Consider the following 27,100-nt stretch of genomic DNA (forward strand, 5'->3'; position numbering starts at 1 on the left):
CCCGCCTACAATCAAAGCCACGAAGTCGCTTACCGAAATTCATTATAAGGTATGAACTGCGATGCTTCCTGTTGCCATCCTTCATAAACTGAAGATTATAACCTCTCATATATTTAGAATAGAAGTCCATTCCTTATACTTTTATTTCTATAAAAACTCCTAGCCAGTAAAGCTTGAAACACTGTAACTCTGACGGTAAGGTGTGCATCATTACAATTGGTAAGGTGTCAAAGGCAAAGACAATGGAAATGTAATTAATTATAATGTCCGGTAATTACAATATAAAACAAAACAATCATTTCCCAGTATTCAGAAACCCAACATACAATGGTATTGTTGATAAAAGTCACGATATTTGATTTTTAAAAAATACAATTAGCAATGAGACTGCGTATACATGTTTTAATGTTGTAATTATTATCCATAAAATATAAATGCAAGCAATTATAATTAGCTCTACATGATAATATTAAACGTGCACGTTCTGTAGAACTTCTGCATACGGTGTCTATGTTCTGTTGTTTTGGGGGCGGACATAAGTCGCCCAGTCACTGAACTCCCTCACAGAAAAATTGGTCACATTATCACCATTTACCGCCACAAACAAGATAAACGATCAGTAATTCTCCTTGTTAATTTGCAGGTGCAATATCCAGCCAATTTTCAATTCACCATAGATGGCGCTGTTTCATTATCTATGTATTTCCGGTGCATGTTACATATATTTATCTCCCGTTATATACACGCAACATCACCATCCGTACCTCGGCAAGTTTCTCATCCTATTGGGGGTGGCTTTAATTGTCAACAAATTCGATGGGGGGGGGGTGTAATTAAAATATGTTGATTATCAGGTGTATATACGCAGTAAAAAGTATATTTAAAAATATCAAATATAAATTTTCATCATTTCTTGTTTTTGTCGATTATCATATAAGACATTTAAGCCCCTGTCTGATGTGTACATGTCTGTAAAGCCATGCGAAGCTTCGCCTTAACTTTCGTCATCTTCTTGCCACATTTCATGACCTCATGCGGATCCAACAGTTTCTAATCTTGTTAAAATGGATTTGTTTGTGTTATGTCCCGTCGAAAAATTTTCACTCATATTGAGACTACACCTTTTCAAACTTACAGCTTCACCGAGGTACATTTGGTACATAGCTTTTATTACTTTTTCTGAAAAATCCACTGAATAGTACAATTTGTAGTTTGATTTTTTTTTTGCATTTGTTTTACAACCTTGCCATTTAGTGATTAATTAAATGTTATGGACTCGTGAATTTCAGAAGCTTAAGAGAATTTTATTTCATGGGAACGAATTTCATTACGCGGAAACGAATGGCTGTGTTCTTTGTTGATTTTTTTTTCTTCTCTGCATTGATGACAACGCAATTCTACACTGTACCACAGTCAGCAGACGATATATAAAGATTGCTTTATGCATCCCCCCTCCTCCCTCATTTTCAATACTGCAAACAGTTTATACATCGAAAACAAAATATTTCAATTTCCTCTCTAAGGGGCACATGTTAAAAAGAACATACCGATATGAATTAGGACAAACTTGAGTTGCAATATATATATATATATATATATATATATATATATATATATACGTGACATTTTAATTGAATTCTCTTGGATTATCGTACCGGTGTCTAAGTTTGGGTGAAATAAATTAATTAATGACTTCAACCTCTAGTACCGGTTTCTGAGTTGAGGTGAAATAGATTAATTAATGACTTCAACCTCTAGTGCCGGTGTTTGAGTGAAATAAATGAATTAATGATGGCGGTAAGCAGGGGGTGGCGTTTTCATAGGATTTTACATAAAAAGGAAAAACGGGACTTTGAAAAGTCTGACCATATGCAGGGGTGTTATCATAACGAGAGAGGGTGATATAGTGGGGGTGGTTGGGGTGGTTACTATATTTAAACCATATCATTTTTTTTTATCTCTGTATCCGAGATGGCACTTTGATCAATCACTTTTAAAAAAGGACTAGACACGATGACGATCATTATCGACCTTGAAATTTACACATTCTTCGTTTTCTCGGAAATTTGAGATATAAATATTGAAATACCCGGTACTCTGTAACTCTATCACTATTGACATTTTCGGTGAATATGTAGCATATCTCTATGAAGCGCCAAATTAACATAAACTCAAATAATTGAAGATCTCTTCAATTATTTGAAGATATTATCAATTCATTTGATGCGCGTAACAATTTAATTAAAGATCTCTTCAAATAATTAATGATATCTTCAATTCTGAAGTATTGAGCGCATTAATTGAATTGATGAGAGCATTAATTCTTCAGCTGATTTGATGCGCGCTTTAATTGAATTAATGATCTCTTCAAATGAATTAATGATATCAACAATTGAATTGATGCGCGCTACAATTCAATTGAAGAGAGCAATAATTGATATAATGCGCGCATTAAATCAATTGATGAGGGCAATAATTGAATTGATGCGCGCATTAATTCATTTGATGAGAGCAATAATTGATTTAATGCTCGCATTAATTCAATTATTGCTCTCTTCAATTGAATTAATGATATATTTAATTCATTTGAAGAGAGCAATAATTCTTTTAGAGAGAGCAACTATGTAATTAAAGATAACTTCAATTCAACATATCCACAATTGAATAAATGATATCTTTAATTGAATTGTTGCTCTCTTTAAAAGAATTGATGCGCGCATTAATTCCTTATATAAAAGCATTGTAAATGATTTAAAGATATCTTCAATTGAATTAAAGAGATCATCAAATTCTTTATACCGAGCTCTAAATTAATTATTGCGAGCAATATTTCTACTAAATTGATGCTCTCATCAAATGAATTGAAGAGAGCAATAATTGAATTAATGCGCGCATCAAATCTATTATTGCTCTCATTAATTGAATTAATGCGCGTATCAATTGAATTGAAGAGAGCAATAATTGAATTAATGCGCGCATTAAATCAATTATTGCTCTCATTAATTCAATTGATGCGCGCATTAACTCAATTGATGAGAGCAATAATTGAATTGAAGCGCGCATTAATTCATTTGATGAGAGCAATAACTGATTTAATGCGCGCATTAATTCAATTAAAGAGAGCAATAATTGAATTGATGATATCTTCAAATAATTGAAGACATCTTCAATTATTTGAGTTTATGTTAATTTGGCGCTCCATATATCTCAGGTAGTCAATATATAGCATATCTCAGGTAAGAATATATAACATTCCTCAGGTGGTGAATATATATGTATAGCATATCTCAGGTAGTGAATATATAGCATTTCTCAGGTAGTGAATATATGGCATATCTCAGGTAGTGAATATATAACATTCCACAGGTAGTGAATATATACAATGTAACATTTTTCAGATAGTGAATATATAACATTTCTCAGGTAATGAATATATATAGTATTCCTCAGGTAGTGAATATATAGTATTTCTCGGGTAGTCAATATGTAGTATTTCTCGGGTAGTCAATATCTAGTATTGCTCAGGTAGTCAATATGTAGTATTTCTCGGGTAGTCAATATCTAGTATTTCCCGGGTAGTCAATATGTAGTATTTCTCGGGTAGTCAATATGAAGTATTTCTCAGGTAGTCAATATGTAGTATTTCTCGGGTAGCTAAAGCATCGTAATCAACTCTTACAGCCAGCTTATGTGAGTATTATGCTCGATGTGTTCGATAGATATTAACGGCAAACTAACAACTCAACTTTATGACAAACGGGATGATTTCAGCTTCTCCATCGTCAACTTCCCATATTTATGTGACAATATTCCATTATCACCTGCAAATGGTGTTTATACCTCAACTTATTTGATACGCAAGAGCTTGTTCAGCGTTTGATCAGTTTTTAAATCTAAGCAGGTTACTGACAAAGAAATCGATGTTACAGGGGTTTCAATAGTCTCATTTAAAGTCAACATTTCGCAAATTTTATGGTCGTTATAACGATCTAAATTGCCAATGCATCCTGTCTTTGAGTCAAATGCTGTCTGACGCGTTTCATTCCAATTGTTACCGGTCGCGGTTCAGTGGTAAAGCGTTCACTTTGTAACCGGGAGGATGTGAGTTTGAGCCCCGCTCAAACCTAAGACGTAAATATAGGTAGTGATTGTTCCTTCGCCAAACGCTCGGCATTTAGAAGTGAGAATCAAGGGTCTTAAGGACATGACCTTAAAATTGTAGGTCCGGTGTCACGGCAGGCGTTGTCATGATAAAGAGACCCTGAGCGCTAATTTGCGGTAGCTCACCTACAGATGATGATGTCTCAATATGAATGGAGAATTCTCTGCTAGACGTAACAAACAACCACAGTATAATTATTTGTCCAGCTGAATGAAAATAGTTAGAAATTCACGTATTTGTAACGATTCATTGCACTGAAATTATATTCATCTAACTCACCAACTTCTAGGAAAATGAATTCATGCAATTCAAAATGACAGCCAGAATAGGGTCTGTAAATTAACTTAGTTCTTTGATAAACAAATTGACTCGTTTTTTGTGCTTGTCGCAAGACTTCCGCTGCATCCTTCCATCTAAGCATTGGCCACAAGAAACAGATATCACTGTGATTAAGGGGATGTTTATTTGTAACTTTTCCTTTTCAATATCCGATCCCCATTCATTGCAAGTAGACAAATGCCAGAACATGAATGAGCAGACGTACGGATGTCGTCATAAAAAATTCACGTCTGCTTGGCAGTCAGAACAATAATCCTTCTCTGTCATTTTATTAATAGATCATACAATAAACCTTACTGTGTGCAGCTGGGAGAGCTGATGCATCCACGGGTATATTAGTTATAAAAAGATCTGCAATGTATAATTTTTTATGCACATCTGATATCTTAACTTAAACATGTCTATTTCACAGCTACAGACAAGTTTAGTGCAATGTACCAACATTTAATGCTGTCATGTTTTTGCCTAATGGTTTTTCTGCACATCAAGATTTATCATTTACCCAACGCCATGAAACGTTCTTCCCCTACGTTTTAACATTCTCTTCAAGCATGTTCTAATCAGTATTAGATAATGGTTATATTCATTTGTGTCAGAGTTGTAGCAGAATCTATGCTAATTCATCATATTGTCTGCCTCACTGAGATGTACCGTGCTGACAGTCATCATAAGTACAAGTTACTTATATTATGGAAGGTTGCCCTGTCATATTTATCTTAATATTCTTTGGGTGTGAATCTGGGAACGACGCGAACGTGGCCAACACGACCATTAGTGCACCATCGACAGAGCTTCTCTCCTTCAGCGAAGTGGCTTACTAATCTCTAATTGAAGGTCTCACCTCAATACCAAACGCTCGGTCAGGTGGTCAGAATAACAGCAATATTTGAACTAGTTCTTGTATAATATTTGGCGTTGAGAATTAATCATCAAACAAATGACTAATGCTAGTCGTAGGTGAGAGGATAATGCTTTTTATAAATGTTACAGTCGTATGGACAGTTAGACGATATTTAGTAAACTAGTGATTGTTGATAGCAGTTCCTACAAAAACGACCCTGTACATTTTTATTGCTGTGCATTTGTTTGTTATTTCATACTGTACGTCAAACTTAAGCACTGTATCGTTCATGGAAATAAACAATGCAATATTGATTGGGCAATCCTTCCAAAAATGTTCTATTTTACCCACTAACCCGATGCACATTTGGTAACATCTGTCAGGAGTTTTACACATGTATGTTGCCCCCCCCCCCCATATTTGATTCTTGCTTTAGTAAATATAACTTTATACTGCTTTTTGAAGCGTTTCTTTTATGTTGGCTTCCATCCGTGCACGCACTTTGACACCCCTCATCCAGTCACCTTAACATTTTGTACGTGTTTATCATATTATCATTTTGGGCAGGTTTTGAAAGTTTCAACATTTATTTCTATTTCTGATACCTTATCTCTCTTGCAAGGCATCTTTTAACATTCAACGTATAATAGATATGATAAATATCCGAGAGCGAAGAGAGAATGGAAATCTGTTTTCACGATTTAATATGTGGAACATCCTCAATAACATTGAAAGTAAAACAAACAACAGAAATGTACCAATGAACAAGTAGTCACGTATTGCTTCTTTCGTTTGGAATACATAAAACCACCTGCATAAAATAAATTTCCTAACATTAATTATTAGTTATGAAATATCACAGATACGCTTTTTATTACGCGGTTCATCATAGACGTCTTGCAAACACTTCATGCACCCATCAGTGCGTGTTACACATACTATCAGAATGGTCGTAATTAGCTCACAGTAAAGATAGCTTTTCGTCGTCTGTTCAAAGAAGACGGGTCAAAAGTCTCTTCCGGTTTATCTTCGTTTATAAAGGCTGGTAACGACAACTGTTTGCAGAGCTGTTGACGACATTTGCGCGGTTTCCGGCACATGAGATAAATGTCTTCGAATATATTGGAAACGGAGTCCACGTTTTCCCTGACAGAAATTTCATAGAAAGATAAACAGCCAAGCTCTAGAGATCGTTGAAATCCTTCATCCTGTGTCACCATCCTGTCATGAATTCTGTCAATCTGATTGGCCACTAGAACCACTGGTGTTGACATCATAACAGAATCTGGTGACGTAACACTTTTGCGTTGTTTCTTGCTATAGGAATTGATGAGGAATTTCAGCCTACTCACTTCACTAAAGCTACACCGGTCCGTCACAGAATACATAAGGATATAAGCCTCCGCCCATTTGATATGATCTTCTAAACGACATTTCTCCTCCTAAAACATGAGATAATAATTATGTATATATTAGTTTTCTACCGTATAGTATCTATGATTACCATATTGGATTCCCTTCCTTTGATTGTGGGATTTTTTAAAAATTGATTTTTGTAATTTGAATTGCAAATTCGCTCGCATAAAAATAATTTATCAGGGCATGTTGGCATGCATCGTAGCGTGTTGTATAGTCTTGGAATACGACATGGACCAAACCGAGATTTTTTGCGTCACTATGTATATTATTTCACTCATCCAAATCATGCTTACTTGCACGTAGCAGTTGCTGAATAAAAATGATTTTAGGCTCATTAATCTGATTTTTAAATGAGTGGATCCAGGCAATGTTCAATGGGAATGGTTGTAACCCAAGACCGCCTCCCCCTTTCCTTTGGATCCGCCCATGATCAAAGAAGTTTCTTTCCTCTAATCAAACAACAATAGTAAATGATACTGAGCTATGCTGCAAAAGCTACTTAGGATGATTATTATTTCTTTACATTTATTGTTGCATAAAATCATGTTTCTGACAAATTTGCTTTCCGTGGGGATCCGGGTTAGAATAGGTTTCCAGTACCCCTTGCTTGTCGTAAGAGGCGACTAAATGGGGCGGTCCTCCGGACGAGACCGCAGAAACCGAGGTCTCGTGTCACAGCAGGTGTGGCACGATAAAGATCCCTCCCTGCTCAATGGGCATAAGCGCCGAGCATAGGCCTATTGCAGCCCTTCACCGGCAATGGTGACGTCTCCATATTCATGAGTGAAATATTTCTCTCGAGGGATGTTAAACAATATTCAATTAATCAATCAATCAATCCGGATTTTATGTAACATCACAGAACGACGTGAGCTTGGGTGTACACGAGAAATGGAGAATTACATGTCCTTGCGGTTGCATTCGAATCTACACCATTTTAACCAAAACTTTCAAGTTCGATAGGTATGGTTTAATTTTTTTTTTTTTATCAACGTTCGATGGTTTCCTTTTAAACATGTATATACGTGTTAATGTACCTGTTGGGAGAGTTCCGCTATTCATAATAATTACTTCAGCAGTGTCAGTTAAACTTTTCCTAGTATTTTCCTTGTACTTGATATTGTACATTGTATTTGAAGGTAGTTACATGTATATAACCGTGATTTGTTATTCAAAGATTGTTTTGAAAGTTATTAAAAGTTTAAGCTTTATTTTACGACGATTACAAGACGGTTTTACAACGTATTGGTGCGGTGTCATTGATATATCCATTAATAGTTTTATAGATAATTAAGTCACACGGATAATGGAAAAAAGTACATTCCTAGACGTGACCTATTTACCTGTGCGGCAGTATCCAATAGTTCGAGAGTCACAGTGTCACCATCTATGCATCGTGAACAGGCGTAAACTTTTTCTGCAAAGAAAAGATTAATTCACCGTAAAACATGATTACCCAGTCTTTTCAAATCATAGCGAACCTCGGCGTTTATTTTATTAATCAAAGTATCGCGCATGTTTGTGTTTGAGAGATAAGCGGATGAATACCCAGATGGCTGCTTCGACTCTTTTTCATTCTGTTACCAGGTGAATAATTTCGTCATTTTATCGTAGACTAAAAGACTATACCGAGAATCATATTCCATTGTTCTAGAAAGTTTCAGTACAATAGACAAAAGGTCAGAGAACTCGGAAAATCTTTATAAATTGGCAAAATATTTACAATATCATGGCGAATGTTTTATGAATATGGGCATTTGAGAGTTAGGATTTTTCAAGCATTTAATGGCGCGACATATTGTCTGAGCTTCACAATTAAACTTGAAAGGCGAAATTGGACACATGAACTGAAGACCCTTGTATAATTTCATAACTTTGAAATGTGGGTAAAAATTTTATTCCCCCACTGTAAAATTTATAACGTCGTTTCTTGAGAGCATGTATTTACATAAAGTACAGTTGGCGATTCTCACTTATTGTTAGAAACAAATTCATCAGACTATTTAATGTCCTCTGATATATATTTATTAGTATCTTATACAGAAATTTTCGGTTTATGGCGCAACTTCTTCTGTCCATGAACCAGGCGCTGTATCTCCGTGTTCTTACACCGTTGCGTCATTTGATAAAAAATTTAAACTGTTAATCAAAAGGAAAAACTTCCAATGGCCTTGATTCTGCAGTCCCCCTTAAAAAAAACCAAAACTAGCGTGCATGCCTTCACCTACCTAAATCTGGATCGTATTCCCCTATGAACCGCCGGGTGATGAAACGCACTGTAAGGGCTGCAACAGAATGATACAAAATTAATCAAGCATCAAGGCTTCAAAATATGAGTACATTTTCATTTTTTTTTGGGGGGGGGGGGGTATCATCTATCTGAGAACACAGCTGCATATTCCATGACTTCTCTGTATTCATGTACATGTAAAATGTAACTCCATTGATGAAACCTCTTGAGTCATTTCTCAGAAGGACTTTTATTTTTACTCTTATCTAAGGAAAACAAATGGAAGGGTGAATTTTGGGTTATATATCATTTTCACCTCGGTAAAGAAAAGATAAAACCTGGTTTCAGTCAGCGTGACCTTGTAAATATGGTTTCAGTCAGTGACATGACCTTGTGAATAGGGTTTCAGCCAGCGACATGACCTTGTAAATATGGTTTTAGTTAGCTACAACACCTCGTAAATATGGTTTCGGTCAGTGACATAACATTGTAAATATGGTTTCAGTCAGCGTGGCCTTGTAAATATGGTTTCAGTCAGCGACATGACCTTGTAAATATGGTTTCAGTCAGTAACGTGACCTGGTCAACATGGTATCAGTCAGCGTCGTGACCTTGTGAATGTGATTGCAGCCAGAGTGACCTTATAAATATGACTTCAGTAAGCTTGGCCTTGCAAATATGCAAACACGATATTTTCCGTAAAAATGATTTTACTGAGTGGAGCGCAACACACTCCCATCACCCATTTCAGTGAATAGATAGCGGTGTATAATTGTAGGATGGACGTTTTTAACATTGATAATCTCATTATCTACAGGGACTTGAACAGTACAACTGAAATGTACTTTTAGTAGGCCCTAACAGAAGCTGTCAGACGGACGATAGGAACCAGTGGTTGATGCAGGTTTAGCGACTCAACCTCTTGAAGACGCTCCCTTTCAATAGGAGCCTTATCAAAACGTAGCCATCTTTCTTATCTACGGTCTATAATGTAATTTATTTATTCCATCAGAATTTACGAGAACCTATCCGACATGATAAGTATTTAAGCAGTGAAAGCTATACAGAATCCTTAAACAAAATAGGTTATTTCTATTGTTGAAAGAACCCTTGCTGTTTCATTTTGTGTGTGGGCTGTTATTTTAACGCTGAGCGATTCCGTTATCGCTTTCTGTTCGTATCAATAACAAAACTCTCCCTATATCATACAAATTTGCCAACATCTTACAAATCCAAAAGCAAATACTCTTTCTTCTACTACAAGTGTAGCGATTGTTTTATTTCAGATGTTCGATTCGGCGTGTCCCTTTTATTCGTATGAACGATTCTGCTTCGTGTAAATAGAGTCTTTATGAGAAAACGGACTTGCTGTTTAGATCTTTGTAGGAAAAAAATCAACTTTTCAAACAGCCATTTAAGGCTTGAAATAAGTTAATGATGTCAGCAATTTTTGGAATTGCCTGGTATAGTATCTTGTGACTTTTGTATACATTGTAATGATCGCTATGTATGAAATGCTCCGTGTGGAACATAAACGAAGTGAATTGTGTAGATGATATTAATGCCACTGGTTGTATAAACTTGACCATGCATAATGTGTGTAATAATTTTAGCATAAACATGTGTGCAAGACAAGCAAAAGGCAAAAATGAAATATCTTAGAAAAAATTTATATGCTCAACGTCCATGACAAATAAGCACCTATTTTCAATCCTTCCTTTTAAAAAAAAAAAAACGAAGACATTTCGGTATGCGGTTTTTTTTGTTTGTTTTTTTTTTCCAAATTCCGCCGCTTATAAATAAAATCAAGTGCAAAAAGTAAAGATTTGATAATGAGATTAAAACACCTTATACAGAATTTGCTTACTACAAACAGGATTATGGGAGATTAGCACGATTAATTAGTCTTAATAGGGACCGCTTTTGTGTCTCCTCGGCTCTTTAACTTGACCGAGATTATCATCCATGTACACAAAATTTACATAACGCAACATTTGGTCCCGATTACACACGGATTGCTGTTGTATATAACCTAAAACGTGTTTTGCTCGCAAAGTAAATAATCAAATAGCATGTTCTTTGCTTCATTGCTTTTAACCACATGTGTTAAGCCATTTAAAAAAGCATTACAGTGTAAATACCTTTATTCTGTTGGAAATTTGGTTATATAAGAAATTAATCTGGAAATGACTCGTAATGATAGAATTTTCCTTGTGTTTACTCCTAACATTTCTTTAAAATGATTCAAAACAGGTCTGTATGCACAGGATGATGACGAAATCGTTGCTGTTTAGAGGAAGAGAGGGGAAAAAAGACACGATTCTCTGGTATTAATTTCACGTACTTTTCACTTGTTCTAATTTATTCCATGGGTGGAAAATTACAAGCTTTTAAGGTTGTGAAATAAATGAAAAAGGAATCATAGTTGTAAAATAAACATTTTAAATGTAGTGCACTTCTTCGCTAAACGAGTCGGGTCATTGCAATATTTTACACAAACACGTCCACGGACAGAGAAACATTTTCATTCCATAATATAATGGCTTTTCGTATGACTTCTCCCTCAATTAAATACGTCGTCATTGCTTTCATAGATATAGGTTTTACCTGTCATGTACGTCACACAAACGCGCCATAAACCAAATTACAACACACATCATTTCTTTGTTTTGATCTTTCAGTTTGTTTGTTTATTTACATTTTATGATCATGAACAATATTCATAAAAAAAAGTATATTACAAGAAGAAAAAACAAATGTTTCAGTATAGATTAAGTATACTTATCGGAAACCTGCATTGCTAAAGAAATTGATGCACGCACAATTTTTCAGGTAGTTTTAACTTTAGTGAAGATAACGATAACAGACTGCAATGTATTCACCAAACACTGTTACTTTCTCCAATGAAGTGTAAAGACATATTTCGTGCAATTCATTTGTATTGGAATTTCAAACATCCGTGTAGGAAGAGACGGTATATTAACACGCTAAAATAAAACGAATGTTAGCTTAAACTTAATCAAAACTATCTTTTGATCGGAATGAGAACATGGCCATTCAATATTATTTTTGTTGATGAAAACAAAACAGAAAGTAATTTGTTTTTACTGTTTTACGACAACCGACCACGCTCGTCTGTATTCGCATGTTCCCGACTGATGTCAATTTCTCATTATATTTACAAACAATGCTTAAGTGTTTGTTGATTGCATATTTCTAAAGATATTCATATCTGAAATGCTATCATATGACACTGGTGATATTGTTAACAGATGAATCGATTTAACAGCAAAAAGAAGAAAAAATCTGTGGTTGATATCTTTTTAAAAAGGGTCTTTGAAGTGTAAATCAATAATCTTGTGTAATCTGTAACTCCGAATAAACAGTATTGCTTTGTAAAAGATAGTCCTGATTACTACATGTAAATATCAATCACACAATGTGATAATGTCGTATGAAATGTCTGCGTTGGTAACATGCAAGCCAAAAGTTCGTGAATATAGATTTATTTATTTATTTCGTTCACTGCTAATCTAAGAACATCGTTAAAGTTAATGAAATGCATTTAACAAATTGAGTTTAAAGTTTGGCTACCCACCGAAGCATAATCATCAAGATGAAAGTGCAACCTTTAAATATTATATTCGAAAATATATTGCAAAAACTTTTGAAAAGTGTAAACCCTGGACTTACCCGATTTCCCGACCCCATTTTGACCAAGGATAGCAATCCGCAATGGTTTCTGTTTCGAAGACACTGATATTTTTCGTCGAGGTACCGACATAGTTCTCATATTTTACCAAATATCCTTTCCACAAATCAAAAACACCATATAAGTCTCAATAGTCCAATACCCAATTCCGATTAATGTACTGGCACACAAAAAAGTCGAGGTTTCAACAGTCTTTAGTATACCGGTCTATTGACGGAGAAATCACTTCGCTTTAGATGGGTCAAACTGCACTGCTCCTATTGGTCAGCTGAAAATTAAAAGTCCCTGCCTCCGCAAATTAATTTTTATAGCTATGGACTTTGCATAAGAGAAAAATACTTGGTCAATAAACTACACGTAGGTCACTTATAAGCACCATTTATAAGTAGTTTGTAAACAAACTTTGTGCCACCGAATCCTCACCGTGGTTCACACTATCATAGCGCTCTTAGCGAACTGTTTGCGCTGGTATTCTCGCGGTCGCATTAATAGAGAATGACAACGCACCGAGCGTCTAGAGCAGCGTGAAATCGTGCTCCCGTGAATTACACGTAGTAAGTAGAAATTGATGCGTTTCATGGAAAATTATCTGTTATCTCAAAATTCATTGAGCATCTCTTTTCAACGTAATCCCACAAGGAGATTAGACCTAGCATGTCAATTAAAAAGATGTATTAAAACTTATTGACTTACTTACAAATGTACTACGATCTACTACAGTCTGGGGGAAATCCGCTTAGATGAACCCGATCCCGAGCTTAATCTATTTTTCTTTTTCAGTGTGTTTATTATCATATGTTTAATTACTCAATGACCTAGACCATAACCCCACTTTGAGTACATTGTAACCATTTAAAATGCGTCAACAAATCCTATTACGATATGATGGTCACTACAGATAGTTTTATTTGAACTCCCACAAAGGTCGTGTCCATACTCATCTCTGGTCGGTGCAAGAAGTGACCAAATGCGAATACTAGTAGTATTCAATAAGTTTACGAAGTTTAGACCTCATGAACTTTAAAGCGAATGCATTGTATGTCATATTCTCATCTACTGAAATTTTCATTACGGTAGCTTTTAGGGTAATTGTAACTAGGGGGGGGGGGGGAAACGTAATTTAGGTTTTCTGCAGCTTTTAGAGTAAGTGTAACTGCATGGAAAAAGCGGGATTTAGGACCGACATTGCTGAGTGATCATTTTCTAAGAATAGTTGGAAAGAGCTCTACGGGATGAAAATTCTTGGAAGCCATTTTACTGGCAATTTAACACAATACATGTAAGAACGAATTTCATTTCATCGTATTCAAAACTTATTTCATTCTTAAAAACAAATAATTTACAGACGCCTGCACAACTGTTGATAATTAATGAAAATAACGAAAACATTATAGGTATATTAAATGAGACAATACGCGGAAGTTCGTTGACTCGTCATCAAACGTAATTCGCAGGTAGTTGTATCATCTGTGCGGGTCATCAACACATTACACACGCGGTAACGTATATTCATCAATGAAACATTTCTGAGCTCCTGGGGAGTTACACAGATTTCAATATAGGTTAATACAAATGATGATATAATTAATGTAGGTCACGAGTGAACACAATAACTGTTAGCAGATGACTGGCACGGGCTACAACAGCGTGGCGGGAAACTGACAGGAAGTGAGAACGAGGAAACGGCTCTGTAGATTAACCTAAGGGTGATACTAGAAGTCATTTGAGGAGATGTCGTAGATTGTGAAAATGCTGGTTATAGACGAATTAAGTTAGAAAAGATTTACCGTCCATTTGTAAACACGTGCGAATTTAATTTTGAAAAATACTGCGACGCATCACACCGGGATACGTCATGAAAGCGTAGCTAGCGTTGCGGTTCATAACCTCATGTATTTTCAGCACATTCATGAGGAAACGGCCATCATTACAATTTGTAAAGATATCAAAGGCAAAAACATAAATTGGAAATTCAAATATATACAGATATTGCACCATGCTTCCGCCCTCTGCGTGTGATTTCGTCTGCGAATGCTTGATGATACACGATGAAGTCGGTACAAATTATGTGAAATATTATTTGAAATTTTACGGATACGGATTTGATGTCAAACTGTGCTTATAGAATAATGATGTAAATAAATCACCTATTCAGATCTGAAATAGATTGTCGTGAAATAATGCCTTTCCAAATGTTTTATCATTGAATCCTAGCACAGCTTGATTAGGAAAATTTGCGAACTCTAAAATGATAAAACTATGATTTGTAGCAATGTAATAGGACACCATATTCAACACTAATAAATAAATCGAGAGATAAAACAGACGAAGCAATCTGTGGTGCAGCAGCACGTGGTGAAATGTAAACAAAAGCACGCGTGGAAAAAGGATCGTGGAAGATATGATACACATGTTGCCTACGGTATTTTAGGAGAAATATACCTTTAAGAGAATAAAAGGAAAAGTACATTGTGATTTGTGAAGCTAAACATTTAAGTCATAAAACATTTAGCATGTTTTAATCATATGAAGATAGGGAATTATATTTTATTTTCGGATTGGGTACACATACATGGACTTGAATGTATTTAAGTCTCGACTTATGGTGCCAAAAATCAGAACAAAAAAATAAGATAAAATAAAAAGTCGACACCACCAACTCGGCTAGGCTACAGCACATCTCTGGAATGACCTTCCAGATGACATCAAAAAGTCTTAAAACTCATTTTTATAAATTAGCTTTATAGATTCTAACATGTATAAAACTGTGACTGTTTTAATTATCAAACACCAAACAAAAATGAATAAATAAATGAATTAAAAAACAAAACAAAAACCTTTAGCTATCGATCTTAATCATATAGTGTTTTATTTTGATAATTTTACAGATATACATGAAAGATCTTATGTCATACTGTCATTTAATTTCATTTAATTGTTATATTGTTGCATTCCTCTTCTTACCCTTGTAGAGTGAATTTTTTTTTTTATATAAGGTGCTATATGAATTTCATTATCATCAATTAAAGTTCTCTACAAACTGCAATTCAATTTTGCTATTCTAGCATACAAAACCGTGTACGACTTACGCGTTCTTAATGATTAAAGAATTATTTCTGAATATTCACATTTCGAATGTTTTTGCCTTTGATATCTTTACAAATTGTAATGATATCCGGTAAATATCGTGCATCTACTTTAACGGTTGGAAGATCAGACAAATATAAGAAATAAACTTCAGTTTTGAAAATACATGAGGGTATGAACGGCAACGCTTCACGTCGGCGTACTTTGGCGTTTTCATAAAAGTAGACCGACGTGAAGTGTCACAGTCCATACCCTCATGTATTTTCAAAACTGAAATTTACTTGTTAATACGTCTGTCTCACGTGCATCTACAACAACAACACTGCTTGGTAGGTCATCTGAGGTACATGTACCCACAAACGGATCCTTGAAACAGATATAGCCGACCACGTTTTCACTTCCTTGTGAGTTAAAACACTAAAACAAAGGAATCGTACAACTCTGATTTAAAATGAGGTGTTTTAGGTATAATGCAATCAATCAATACGTAATCAATCACTATGCACTTTTGAAAAGCTTCAGACATCTCATCTCGTCCCTATTTCTAGTATAATTCAGACAAAATTAGATGATAAAAAATTTAAATATGTTTTCTACTTGATCCAGAACATCTTTATTCGTTATAGAATCTTTGAACAAGTACCAGCGAATGTCATAATGGCGCATTTCACTCAGCATTTTCTGTCTCTGGTAGCATCTCTTTACACGTGCATGAGATTATTGTCAGACGGATGAGATTAATCGAGCGATAAATCGGAACTTTTTCATGTGTTATTATTATCAGGCAAGATTAAGAAGCATGGACTATTAGTTGGACTCGACTCTTACGTGAAATTAACTCAGGGGCGGACCTGGAGAAAGTATTCAGGGGGTGGGGGTGTTGCGAACCAAGTTTGTAACTGTTCTGCCCAAAGGGATGGGCGGGTTTGAATACCCCAAAATTGCAAAAATGACTTTTTGAGGGGGTGTAACCTCCTATCCTCCCTATAGATTCGCCACTGCAATTTATTGCAATTATCTGCGAGTGTACATCAACTATATTGTTTTAAAATTTTCTGAAGCTTAAATTTTCACCTGTTTCCACTTTGCAGCTTTGAAGAAACCCTAGAAAGCATAGGGTGCCACACCGTGGCGAGTGAATTCAGTGACTTCACGTGAAACGGAGAGGAAAATGGTCAAAGGTCGTCACACACGTGCAAGATATAATTGTGATATACTGGTCCGAGAATGGACTCATATAAAAGTAAAAAATTGCTGCTATTAAATCAATGGACATAACCTTTTCCCTATACATGTATATCTCTATATTTTTCTCTTAATTTTTCATTTACCAATAAATTTTTTTTTGCGGGAACACGTGAGAGCGGATATCGACAAAATGATTTGGAAACGTGACGGACGCGGTCTGATTATGTTGTCGGTATTGGTTTAATTAGTAAACACGATTATCAGTTCTAATGCTAATATTTTGTACAGGAAGATTGAAGAACTACCGATATCTTCTGCAGTTGCTATTCAAATTTCTAAAGATAATGCGCCAGATACGCACACTCGGCAACGTTTGGTTGTTAAGGTAAACAAAGAAGCGCAGATGGACGGCTCTCAAAACTTATGTAACTTTTAATCGTAGTGATAAAGAGAGATATATGAATACGAATGAAATTAGAGTGTGTAAGCTTATCCATGCAGTATACGAATTTCATGGCATCAGTAATATACACTTCGATATCACGAAACCTTAGATAAAGTAGTATTGGACACGCGAGGGGTGGGGCTCTTTACTAAGAGAAAATGAAATTCATGTTGTAAACTGTCGAAAATGCGAAATTGTACAAAACATCTACACTGGCTATTCAAAGTGCAACTGCAGCTATATGTTCTTTCACGAAGAATTTTTAAGTGTAATTTTACAAATCTGCATCACATTACCACATTAGCCAGTTATTACACGGAACCTGGTTCTACAGAGTCTTCAAAGAAAATGTGTTAACAAAGCATAGGGGGATCGTAGTATGCCTCCGTTTTATTTGGTTGTAGTGCTATAATTTACAGCTAGAGATCGAGGTCACTAATTGACGAAATTGGTGCCATTGCTCGGAAGTTAAGCGGGCTTTCTGACATACATAGATGCGTTTATTGATGTAATGATTCAGGTGGATCAACTAATAAACAAAATGTCGGCAGGGCATTAAACGATAAGTAGCTCTCTAGTCTGTCATTGACTTGTAGTGTAACGTATCACAGAGACCTGTCGTTTTACCCCCATTCGAATTCAGTATCACGTGATACAAAGTCATGTACATGTAATAAATTGCCCCAGCTTTATTTCAATGGTGTTTCGGTTCGTTTCGTTTTATATCGGGATGAAAAGAAACCACGATAGAACGACAATTTACCTCTCTCAAACCCAAAATAACGAAGAGACGACTTGGCTATCTGGCGTCGTTTTGTTAGTCTGCCGTTTCTCCTGATTTTGAGATTTTTTTTAAATTTTCATCCTTGTGATTTTTGACATCTTCATCATTTTGTCTTTCCATCCACGGAATAAAACTACAAGACACATATAGGACAGCTGCAGAAATGTGGATCTTTGAGATTTTTTTTATATGCCGGAGAGCTACAGATCCACCCTTACTTGTATAAAACCTTTGATGTACGGCGCAGTTTTTCCTGTGCATGGATGAAATCATATATATATATATATATATATATATATATATATATATATATCGTGGTATATTTGCATCACCATCTCAAAATTTTAATTTAAAAAAATCTAACATATTTTCTTACAACACTTATGTCAAAACGTGCCTTTAAACATTCATTTAAGCCGCATGCCAACCGAAAACTCGCAGCTTCAAATACCTTCATTTGTTAGCAATGCTAGATTGCCAGCCAAATCAAATCCACTCATACGATTTAAAAAAAAAATTGTCTGTATATACTTAGTATTAGAAGTAAAACATTTTTTTTTTAAAAACCCAATAATTTGCAGAATAAAAATCAATACATTACACTTATGTTTTGTGGGGAATGGTACTCTAATTTTCCATGCAATAGTAACTGTTTTGACCATAGTTTATTGAATAAATCCAAAGGATTGCGAACGAGTTTTAACAGCTTACTAGCTCCTCTCGTAATAATATACAAAAGCGTCACGGCATATCAAATAGTGCAATGTGAAAGAAATAGGTGATATGTATAATAATGGGTGTAGTGTAAAACTTATACGGTACCAATTTTGATGCACCAGATGCGAATTTCGACAAATAATGTCTCTTCAGTGATGCTCAACCGAAATGTTTGAAATCCGAAATAACTATGAAGTTTTAGAGCTAAATATAGCCAAAAACAGCGTACCAAAAAAGCTAATTCAATCCACAAGTTTCGTCTATAAATGTGTGAACAGCAGCAATAACATTTATACCAGGTTTGTGTCAATATTGACCAAATAAAGCACGAGAAGGCGATTAAAAAGACTGTGTCTAGCTGGAGTGTAATTTTACAAGCAAAAAAGAAAAAGGTGTGCATCGTCGTGGTAGTTTGTCACCCACATAAAGAAGAAGAAAATTTATAATATTGCGTTTATGTAGATCAAAGTTAAGCAAACAGTAAAGAGGTCCTGGACAAAGAACAAATTCTTAATTCAATACTGAAGGTTTTTTTGTTTATTTTACGTCTAACTACTGAACGTAAGACCATTCAGTCGATATATCGGGTACTACAGGCATCTAACGCATTCAGAATGGAATGCACGTGCTGCATTTTGTATCTTAACGGTCAGAAACTCTCTACAATATAGGGAAAAGAAACTTTCATAACAATTAGATACGTGATTTAAAAAGAAAAGAACAAACATTTGATAAAGAACCCACACTGCTATTGTAGGAGCAAATTAAAGTGAATCGCCGAATACATGTAGGAAAAACTATTGGTATAGCTGGCAGCGTAAAGTGCAAACCGGCGAACTCAAAATCTCTACCTGATTAAAGATTGGGTAATCTAATTGATTTAGGAAGATGCATCTTTGAGTGCAATTTACTTCTTGAAGTTCATTTTTGTTGATAACACTTAAGGCGAGCGCTGTGATAATGAAGTTTATGAAGTCATCTGAGAGGCTGTCGTCGTGAAAGCGCTTTCCGGATTTTTGTAACCTTTCCTTTATTCATTCATTTATATATTTTTAGATAATGATTATTAAGGGCAATTCGCTTTTGGATCGCTAATCATAACTTTGTCTATCTTTATAAATCTTCGTTTCTTCGTTTTTGTTTCGTTTTGTTTCATTGTTTTGCGCCCATGAGATAATTTTTTCACATAGTGACGTCAAAAGCTGTAGGAGAGGCGCCAGGAATTTATAAATTAATGGCGGTTACCAATAAGATACGGGGAGACTACTGTAGGTGGTGACCACCAGGTATTAAGTGGTGCCGCAAGTTCAAGTGGCGACCGCCAATTAAATCCGTATCATTTATAAAGAAGGTGTTGCACAGAAGCGGTAACTCTTCCTGATCGGAGCTTTGTGCTTATGCCTGTGTCACATTACTAGCGGGTACCGGGCGAGGTATAGGTATCGGTGGGGGACCTGTCAAGATCTAACACCGTAGGGACACATTTCCAAGTCTGCCGGGTGATTAGCTCTCCTCATATACCGCCCGCACCTCGGGCGGGACAAGGAAGGCAGCCGTATGTTTACCGGGCGGGGAGCGTATGGAATGATGGTGTTGGTGGCCGCCCGATATCCGTAAGGTTATCGGTAGGTAACCGGGAGGGGTACGTCCGGTACCCATACGGACATCGTACGGACTAGGTACCCCCGTGCGGTCACCGCTCGGACACCTGAGGGGTATCGGATGAAGCCCGGACGATGTCCGTTCTGAGAACATCCAGGTATCGTTCGGTGACCTTTGCCTTTTCATGCGTGTTAAGTGCAATTAAGGCAATTGCAAACTGGTGTATATATACCTATCGTCATCGTCATCATCTCCAACATCATCATCGACGCTGTTGCCATCAACATCGACATGGCCAATCCTCCGAGGCATCTGAGACTGCCGTTCCTACGTCTACAACTCGCTGAAGCACGTGAGCGTTATCTTACGATGGGGTTGACATCGCCAGGATTTAACTCCGCGCTAAAAGCTGCCGGTGGGGTATACGGGCCCTGAATGGCGTGTTCTCACCGCATGGTCCCCGGCCGGACACTTTTCAGATTTTGGCATTCTCAGGCCGCTCAGAACCCGCTACCTAGTCGGATACCTAATCGCAGTGTAATGTGACACAGGTATTAGTATTTAAACACCAGTGACGTAGAACTTACCTTCATTCCTATTTAAACTCTTATTACGTATTTGCCATTTACACACCTGTGGGATTCCCCAGTACTAAGGGCACGCCTAAAATATTTTATGTGTCCGTACATAGTTTAAACATAATTTTGGAAATCGTGATAATTAAATTCTTTTAATTTTTGTGAGTATTAAACGCACTGTATAGGGTTACGAGTGTATCAAATATTTAATATTCTATAATACTACAGTTTAAAAGCTCTTATACACGTATACATTATTTTCTACAACCATCTGTACAAATATGGGAAGTTTCATACGCATTAATAAAGTTTAACAAAGTTCCAAGCACATGCACCTGAAAACATTGATTACCATAGCAATTTTCTACTGGAATACATAGTGTCTTATCCAGTCAAACTGCTTAACAGTTATTTACCTGGTTTGACATTTTTCTTTCAAAGCTTTTAAAAAACCTAAGAATTTTCGTTAACGGCCTTGACTTTTAAAACACAGATATCACATGCTGTGTTCGGCGTGTTTGTTGCGACTCCCATTCACAAACTAAACAGTGTCTAGGTTGGAATTTTATTCCAAACTCGGCACATTGTAAGTGTGTTTCAATTAAGAAAAAAACTTAGATGGAAAATATAATATTAAACAAAATGTGTTTTTGAAACACAAATGCCCCCGATAATGGCCAATTCCGAAGATAACCAAGGTCACAAGGACAAATATCTTGGTACCAGTAGAAAGATCTTGTCACAAGAGATGCTCATGTACAATATGAAAGCTCTAATATTTACCATTTAGAAGTTAGGACCAATTTAAAAAAAGAATTGAAAGTAGGTCAAATGTCAAGGTCAAAAGGTTTAGTACCAACGGAAAGGTCTTGTCACAAGGAATACTCATATGAAATATCAAAGCTCTATCTCTTACTGTTCAAAAGTTATTAGCAAGGTTAAAGTTTCAGACAGAATGACAGACAGGACAAAAACAATATGCCTCCCGATCTTCGATCTCGGGGGCATAAAAAAATATTGTGTCCGTGAGGGATTCGAACCTGGTCGTTAAAAATGTGATTGTCTTTACATCTTAAAGTCTACGACCTTTTTTTTCTCTTTTATTAAGTTTACGACCTTATTCACTGAACCAAGCAGAAGAACTTGAGTAGAAATGGAAAATTAACGTACAAGTGAAGTATAATATCAGTGAAATCGTTTGGATTTTTTTGTTTTAATTTACAAGAAAATGCCCTCGTGAAACAGAATTTCAAAGCGACAGTATTTTAGTGGAAAACCCGAAGAACATGTTCATGCTAAATTCATTTTGTTTCACAGAGGCAGTTTTTCTGCAATTCGGGGATTCACCTCTATTTTAACGCTAAAAATCATAGAAATCGCTTATTGCTTGATTTAAACTCAAATTTTTTTTTTGGCTAATTCTTGTTCATACACGTCTTTTAAACTTATTTTAAAAATGTTTGAATCAAGACATAAGTTCCAATAGATTTTATCATATATACTACTCAAAATGTGATAAGGATCATAGATATTTTTCTGTTTAAAAAATTAATAAATGCAATAACTGGCAATATTGTGTCCAAGTGAAATCAAAAACGTCTTCAACAAACTTGCACGTGCATTTCATGCCATGGGAAATGCGTTTCTCATCAAAGTTTATGCTTTTGCTACCATTGCACGATTTTCACTCAGGCATCGGTGTCTGATTCTTTCTAAAATTTCAAACTCACTTGAGTGTTTACACTACGTTTATCAACACAATGCCCCCTCAACATGTAAGGCGTCGCCTGACGACAGAACAACTGGACAGATGTATTGGAATGCTTGACGCTGGCTATTCACAACGTAACGTTGCAAATGCACTAAACGTCAGCCAGAGCGTTGTAAACAGGGCCTGGAACCGACAGCAAACTTTTGGTACAGCAGCACACCGACATCAGGGTGGTGGTCAGAGGTCGACAACCCAACGCCAAGACCATTTTGTGGCTCTTCAGGCACGACGCCATCCCTTCTGGACAGCAACCAGCCTACGTAACGACCTCCTGAACACCTCGGGGGTGAATGTGTCCACTCAGACGATACGAAATCGGCTTCACAATGCAGGTCTCAACTCGAGAAGGGCATGTGTTCGAGTCCCTCTGACTGTTCGACACCGGCGGGAGCGATTGGACTGGGCTGAAGATCATGTCACTTGGACACAGAACGATTGGGTTCAAGTTCTGTTCACCGATGAGTCCAGGTATTGTTTGGACTTTACAGACAGGAGGCACCGAGTGTGGCGACGACAACGTGAACGTTTCCATGATGTCAACATCAGTGAACATGACCGTTATGGTGGTGGTTCCATTATGGTCTGGGGTGGATTCAGCAGGGATGGAAGAACAGATCTTCATGTCCTGGAAAGAGGAGCAATGGCGGGGGTGCGGTACCGGGATGAGATCCTCGATGTTTACGTCAGATCCTACGCTGGTGCTGTTGGCCCCGAGTTCATCCTGATGGATGATAACGCCTGTCCTCATCGCGCCAGGGTGGTGGAGCAGTACCTTTAGCAGGGGACGGACTGGCCAGCGCGCTCACCGGACTTGAACCCGATTGAGCATGTATGGAACATGCTGCAGGTTGCCCTTTCACGCCGTAGAGCACAACCCACGACTTTGGCAGAGCTCAGAAACGCCCTCGTGGAAGAGTGGAACAACTTTCCCATTGGAAACATCCGGGTGCTTATTGACAGCATGGCTCGACGTTGTCAAGCCGTCATTGATGCAAGGGGAGGCCATACCTGGTATTGACACTTCATCGACTAAGTGTAATGATGGACTATCCCCAAAAACAGTGTAATTCTTTTTCTGGTTTGCTCTCAACTTTTTGTAATGAAATGCCTTTTGGTGTTGTTATCAGATTTCAAGCATTCCGTATTGATAAAAGTTCATGCCGTTCATGAATTTTCATTCATAACCTGAGAAAACACGTTTCTGAGTCAAGTTTATGTCTTTTGTTATGTTAGTGGTAAATTACACACATATAACCTAGTGATCCTTACCACATTTTGAGTAGTATATATTTGAACATCTTTATTTCATCGATATTTCACGCTACACTTTTAGGGAAATTAACATGAGACGTGCAACACCTTCTTTACCATGACACATACCGGCTCTGTAGAGACATGCATACATTCAAAATATCAAAGGTAAAAAAAAATCGTTAAAGATATTCATCAAATTATCATATCTACAATTCCAATGTTTTTGCCTTTGATATCTCAGCAAATTGTAGTGATAGCCATTTCCTTATGAATACACTGCGATTGTGAACAATGCATGCATGGATCTTGATGAGTGTAACTTATGACTATTTTAGCGCCTGGAATTTCAAAAGAGATGAAAGTAGAATGCAAAGATAAAAATGAATTTCGTTCTTATGTCATGGCGCTGTCCGTGTATCCAATCTGATTAAAATCAGACCCTTGATCCGCTCCCTTTTCTTCATCTTTTTTTTTTTTCTTGGCGACAAGATGAAGAAAGAGGAGCGGATCGAGGATCTGATTTTAATCCCTGTATCTGCCCGTCATTGTGTCCGTGCCACAACGTTTTCGGATTCTTTTCGTAATGAGTGTATGTACGGTGTTGAAATTAGGTCACAATTTCTTTCTCAAGAATTGTAAGAGTGAGTTTGCATTTTAGCTGGATTAGTGCACCGTGACCCAATTTAAGGTTAAAAGTAGATCAAACACTTCCGTTACGGATACAGATATTGCCCTGATTAGTCTCAAGCTTTCTCTCGGAGGAATACAAGTTCAGTTTGCATTTCAGCTGGAATGGTGCACCGTAACCTACTTTAGAGCTAGAAGTAGGTCAAATAGTTTCCTGGACTTTTTCTCATTATGTATACAGATATTGCACTGAAACTTATCTCATCACTGCCCGACGGGCGCATGAAAAACCGTTTGCCATGCTTTTGTTGAAAACATATAAACGCTTCACGCCGGCCGGTGTAACATTAAATAGTGACCCCATTGATAAACGATCCCAGGGGTCATTTCTTAACAATAAAAGTTAACCCCGATCAAAATTTAACGTTAAATTTTAAATATGTTACATACGTAATGTAAATTTTTAAAATGGATTGTCAGAGAGAGAGAGAGAATTATGTCCCAGTCAAATAAAAGGACAAGACGCATTAATGGCCAAAATTTGCCTAATGTCGAAGCACTTTATTTTACCATCATTCTGATCAACTGCGATTAGTGTCACTAATTTCAGCCATATTTAGATTGATTTTCATATGTTCTCTGAATTTTGGGGCAAAATATTAAAAAACAACAAACAAACAAATCACAGACTTCCGGAAACAATGAATAACTTTTGAATTAAACAAGAAATAACAAAACAAACAATTCCATATTTTAGAATTCATTATATAAGATTACACTGAACATTTATGACCAAATAACCATGTTTAAAATCCTCATTTAGGGGGAAAACGACTGATTTTTGCACCAAAAACCCCCACAGATTTCTGACAACAATGAATAACTTGTATTAAAAAAGAAATGACAAAACAAAGAATTGCATATTTTATAATTCATTACACATGATTACACCGAAAAAAAACTTCACTGAAAAAAATACCTAGTTAATTTAACTAGGATGCCTCGTAAAGACTTGCTCATGACTAGTAAGTAATGTATTTACTAAGCAAGATAGTGATGTAACTAGAAATATGACGTCGTAAGCATCGTGACCCGTGTTGCCCGCGAAAACTGCAGCAAGGTCTACTCTGCGAGACGCCATTTTTATTGGGATGCTGGATAGGGAACATTGACTTAAAAGGTTTGTCATTGAACTTATGACTGTTTTTTTTTTTTTTTATTCTTGATGTTTATTTATTAGAAATCCTAAACACAGCTTGATATTTTTTAATATGCAACTTAATACATTTAAACACACTGTTCTGTTTTTGTTTATTTAGATGCTGATGACTGTTTGGCAATCCTGTGTAAAGAAAAGTTTGAGAAATCCTGATTACAGGTTCAAGAAATTCCACAGAAGATACATCCCCCATCGTAATCAAGATTGACCAGAAGATCATGTCGACTTTTAACTTCAGATTAAATTTCTTGATGTTATCTTCTGTATTCAATTTTTTGAAGGATTAACGGCGATTTTACTTGTCCTATCAGTTAAATTACTAGAATGCTAGTAATTTTGGCAATGCAATACATTAATGGAAAATTAGTAAATCTACTGAATGCATACTAATATTTACTATTGACTGAAGTAATATTTTACTGTCTGATTAGTTAAATTACTAGTTAACAAATAGTAAACTTACTTAACACCTAGTAAAAACTACTTTTAAAGTAGTGATTGTATGGACAGTAGTTTTACTAGTTTGCTTAGTGTATTTTACTAGTTATTTTTTTCAGTGTTATGACCAATGAATATATGTTAGAATTCCCCATGTTGGGGAAAAAACAACTGATTTTAACACAAAAATCACATATTTCTTGGCAATGTTTGGTTTCTTTGATGGAAAAATAATGATGTTATTATTTACACAACATTGGTTGAAAATAACGAAAGTATCCGATGATGCAAGAGTAACGTCTTCTTTAATGCTAATGATATGAAATTGAATGGAACAGGAAACCCTTTGCCGAAATTGTAAAAATCATGACCCCAGGGTATCGTTTTAGTTCCAGGGTGGGGCCAAAATGGCCATAGTGATTAAATGTCTCTATCATTTGAAGGGCTCCTTTAATTTTGTTGATAAAAGCTAAATGTATATATACATGTATATGGGATAACAAATGGATATACCAAAATGTTGAACCCCAGAGTTCTGACTCTAGGACAAGTCCTAAATAATATAACATACAAGTGTATTGTATTTTGCATCACCGGATACCTTCGTTATTTCCAACCAATGAAAATTGTCCTTACTTTAATAGAAGAAACATTTTACTTATTTGAGGTAATTTTTCAATGTTGCAA

The 27,100-nt window shown here is 36.2% G+C and overlaps 1 protein-coding gene across 1 annotated transcript; it reads right to left on the minus strand.

The window, feature by feature from the left end:
* Positions 1-6,029: 6,029 nt before the first annotated feature.
* LOC125677351 (ras-related and estrogen-regulated growth inhibitor-like) lies at positions 6,030-13,327 on the minus strand. Its single transcript, XM_048915359.2, has 4 exons — positions 12,685-13,327; positions 8,990-9,046; positions 8,105-8,178; positions 6,030-6,784 (listed from the first exon to the last, which is right to left on the minus strand). Exons 1-4 carry the CDS (start codon positions 12,782-12,784, stop codon positions 6,299-6,301), a joined length of 717 nt encoding a protein of 238 aa, XP_048771316.2. The 5' UTR covers positions 12,785-13,327; the 3' UTR covers positions 6,030-6,298.
* Positions 13,328-27,100: the final 13,773 nt, after the last annotated feature.

This window comes from Ostrea edulis, chromosome 3 (genome assembly GCF_947568905.1).
Source record: "Ostrea edulis chromosome 3, xbOstEdul1.1, whole genome shotgun sequence".
Taxonomy (NCBI): domain Eukaryota; kingdom Metazoa; phylum Mollusca; class Bivalvia; order Ostreida; family Ostreidae; genus Ostrea; species Ostrea edulis.

What these genes read in the sequence shown, in the direction of transcription:
- LOC125677351 (XM_048915359.2), bottom strand. Translation starts at nt 12,784, where the DNA reads ATGAGAACTATGTCGGTACCTCGACGAAAAATATCAGTGTCTTCGAAA. An exon ending in AAATGGGGTCGGGAAATCGG is followed by an intron (nt 9,047 to 12,684) that starts GTAAGTCCAGGG and finishes ATTCTGTTGCAG; the next exon opens with CCCTTACAGTGCGTTTCATC. An exon ending in TATTGGATACTGCCGCACAG is followed by an intron (nt 6,785 to 8,104) that starts GTAAATAGGTCA and finishes CTCATGTTTTAG; the next exon opens with GAGGAGAAATGTCGTTTAGA.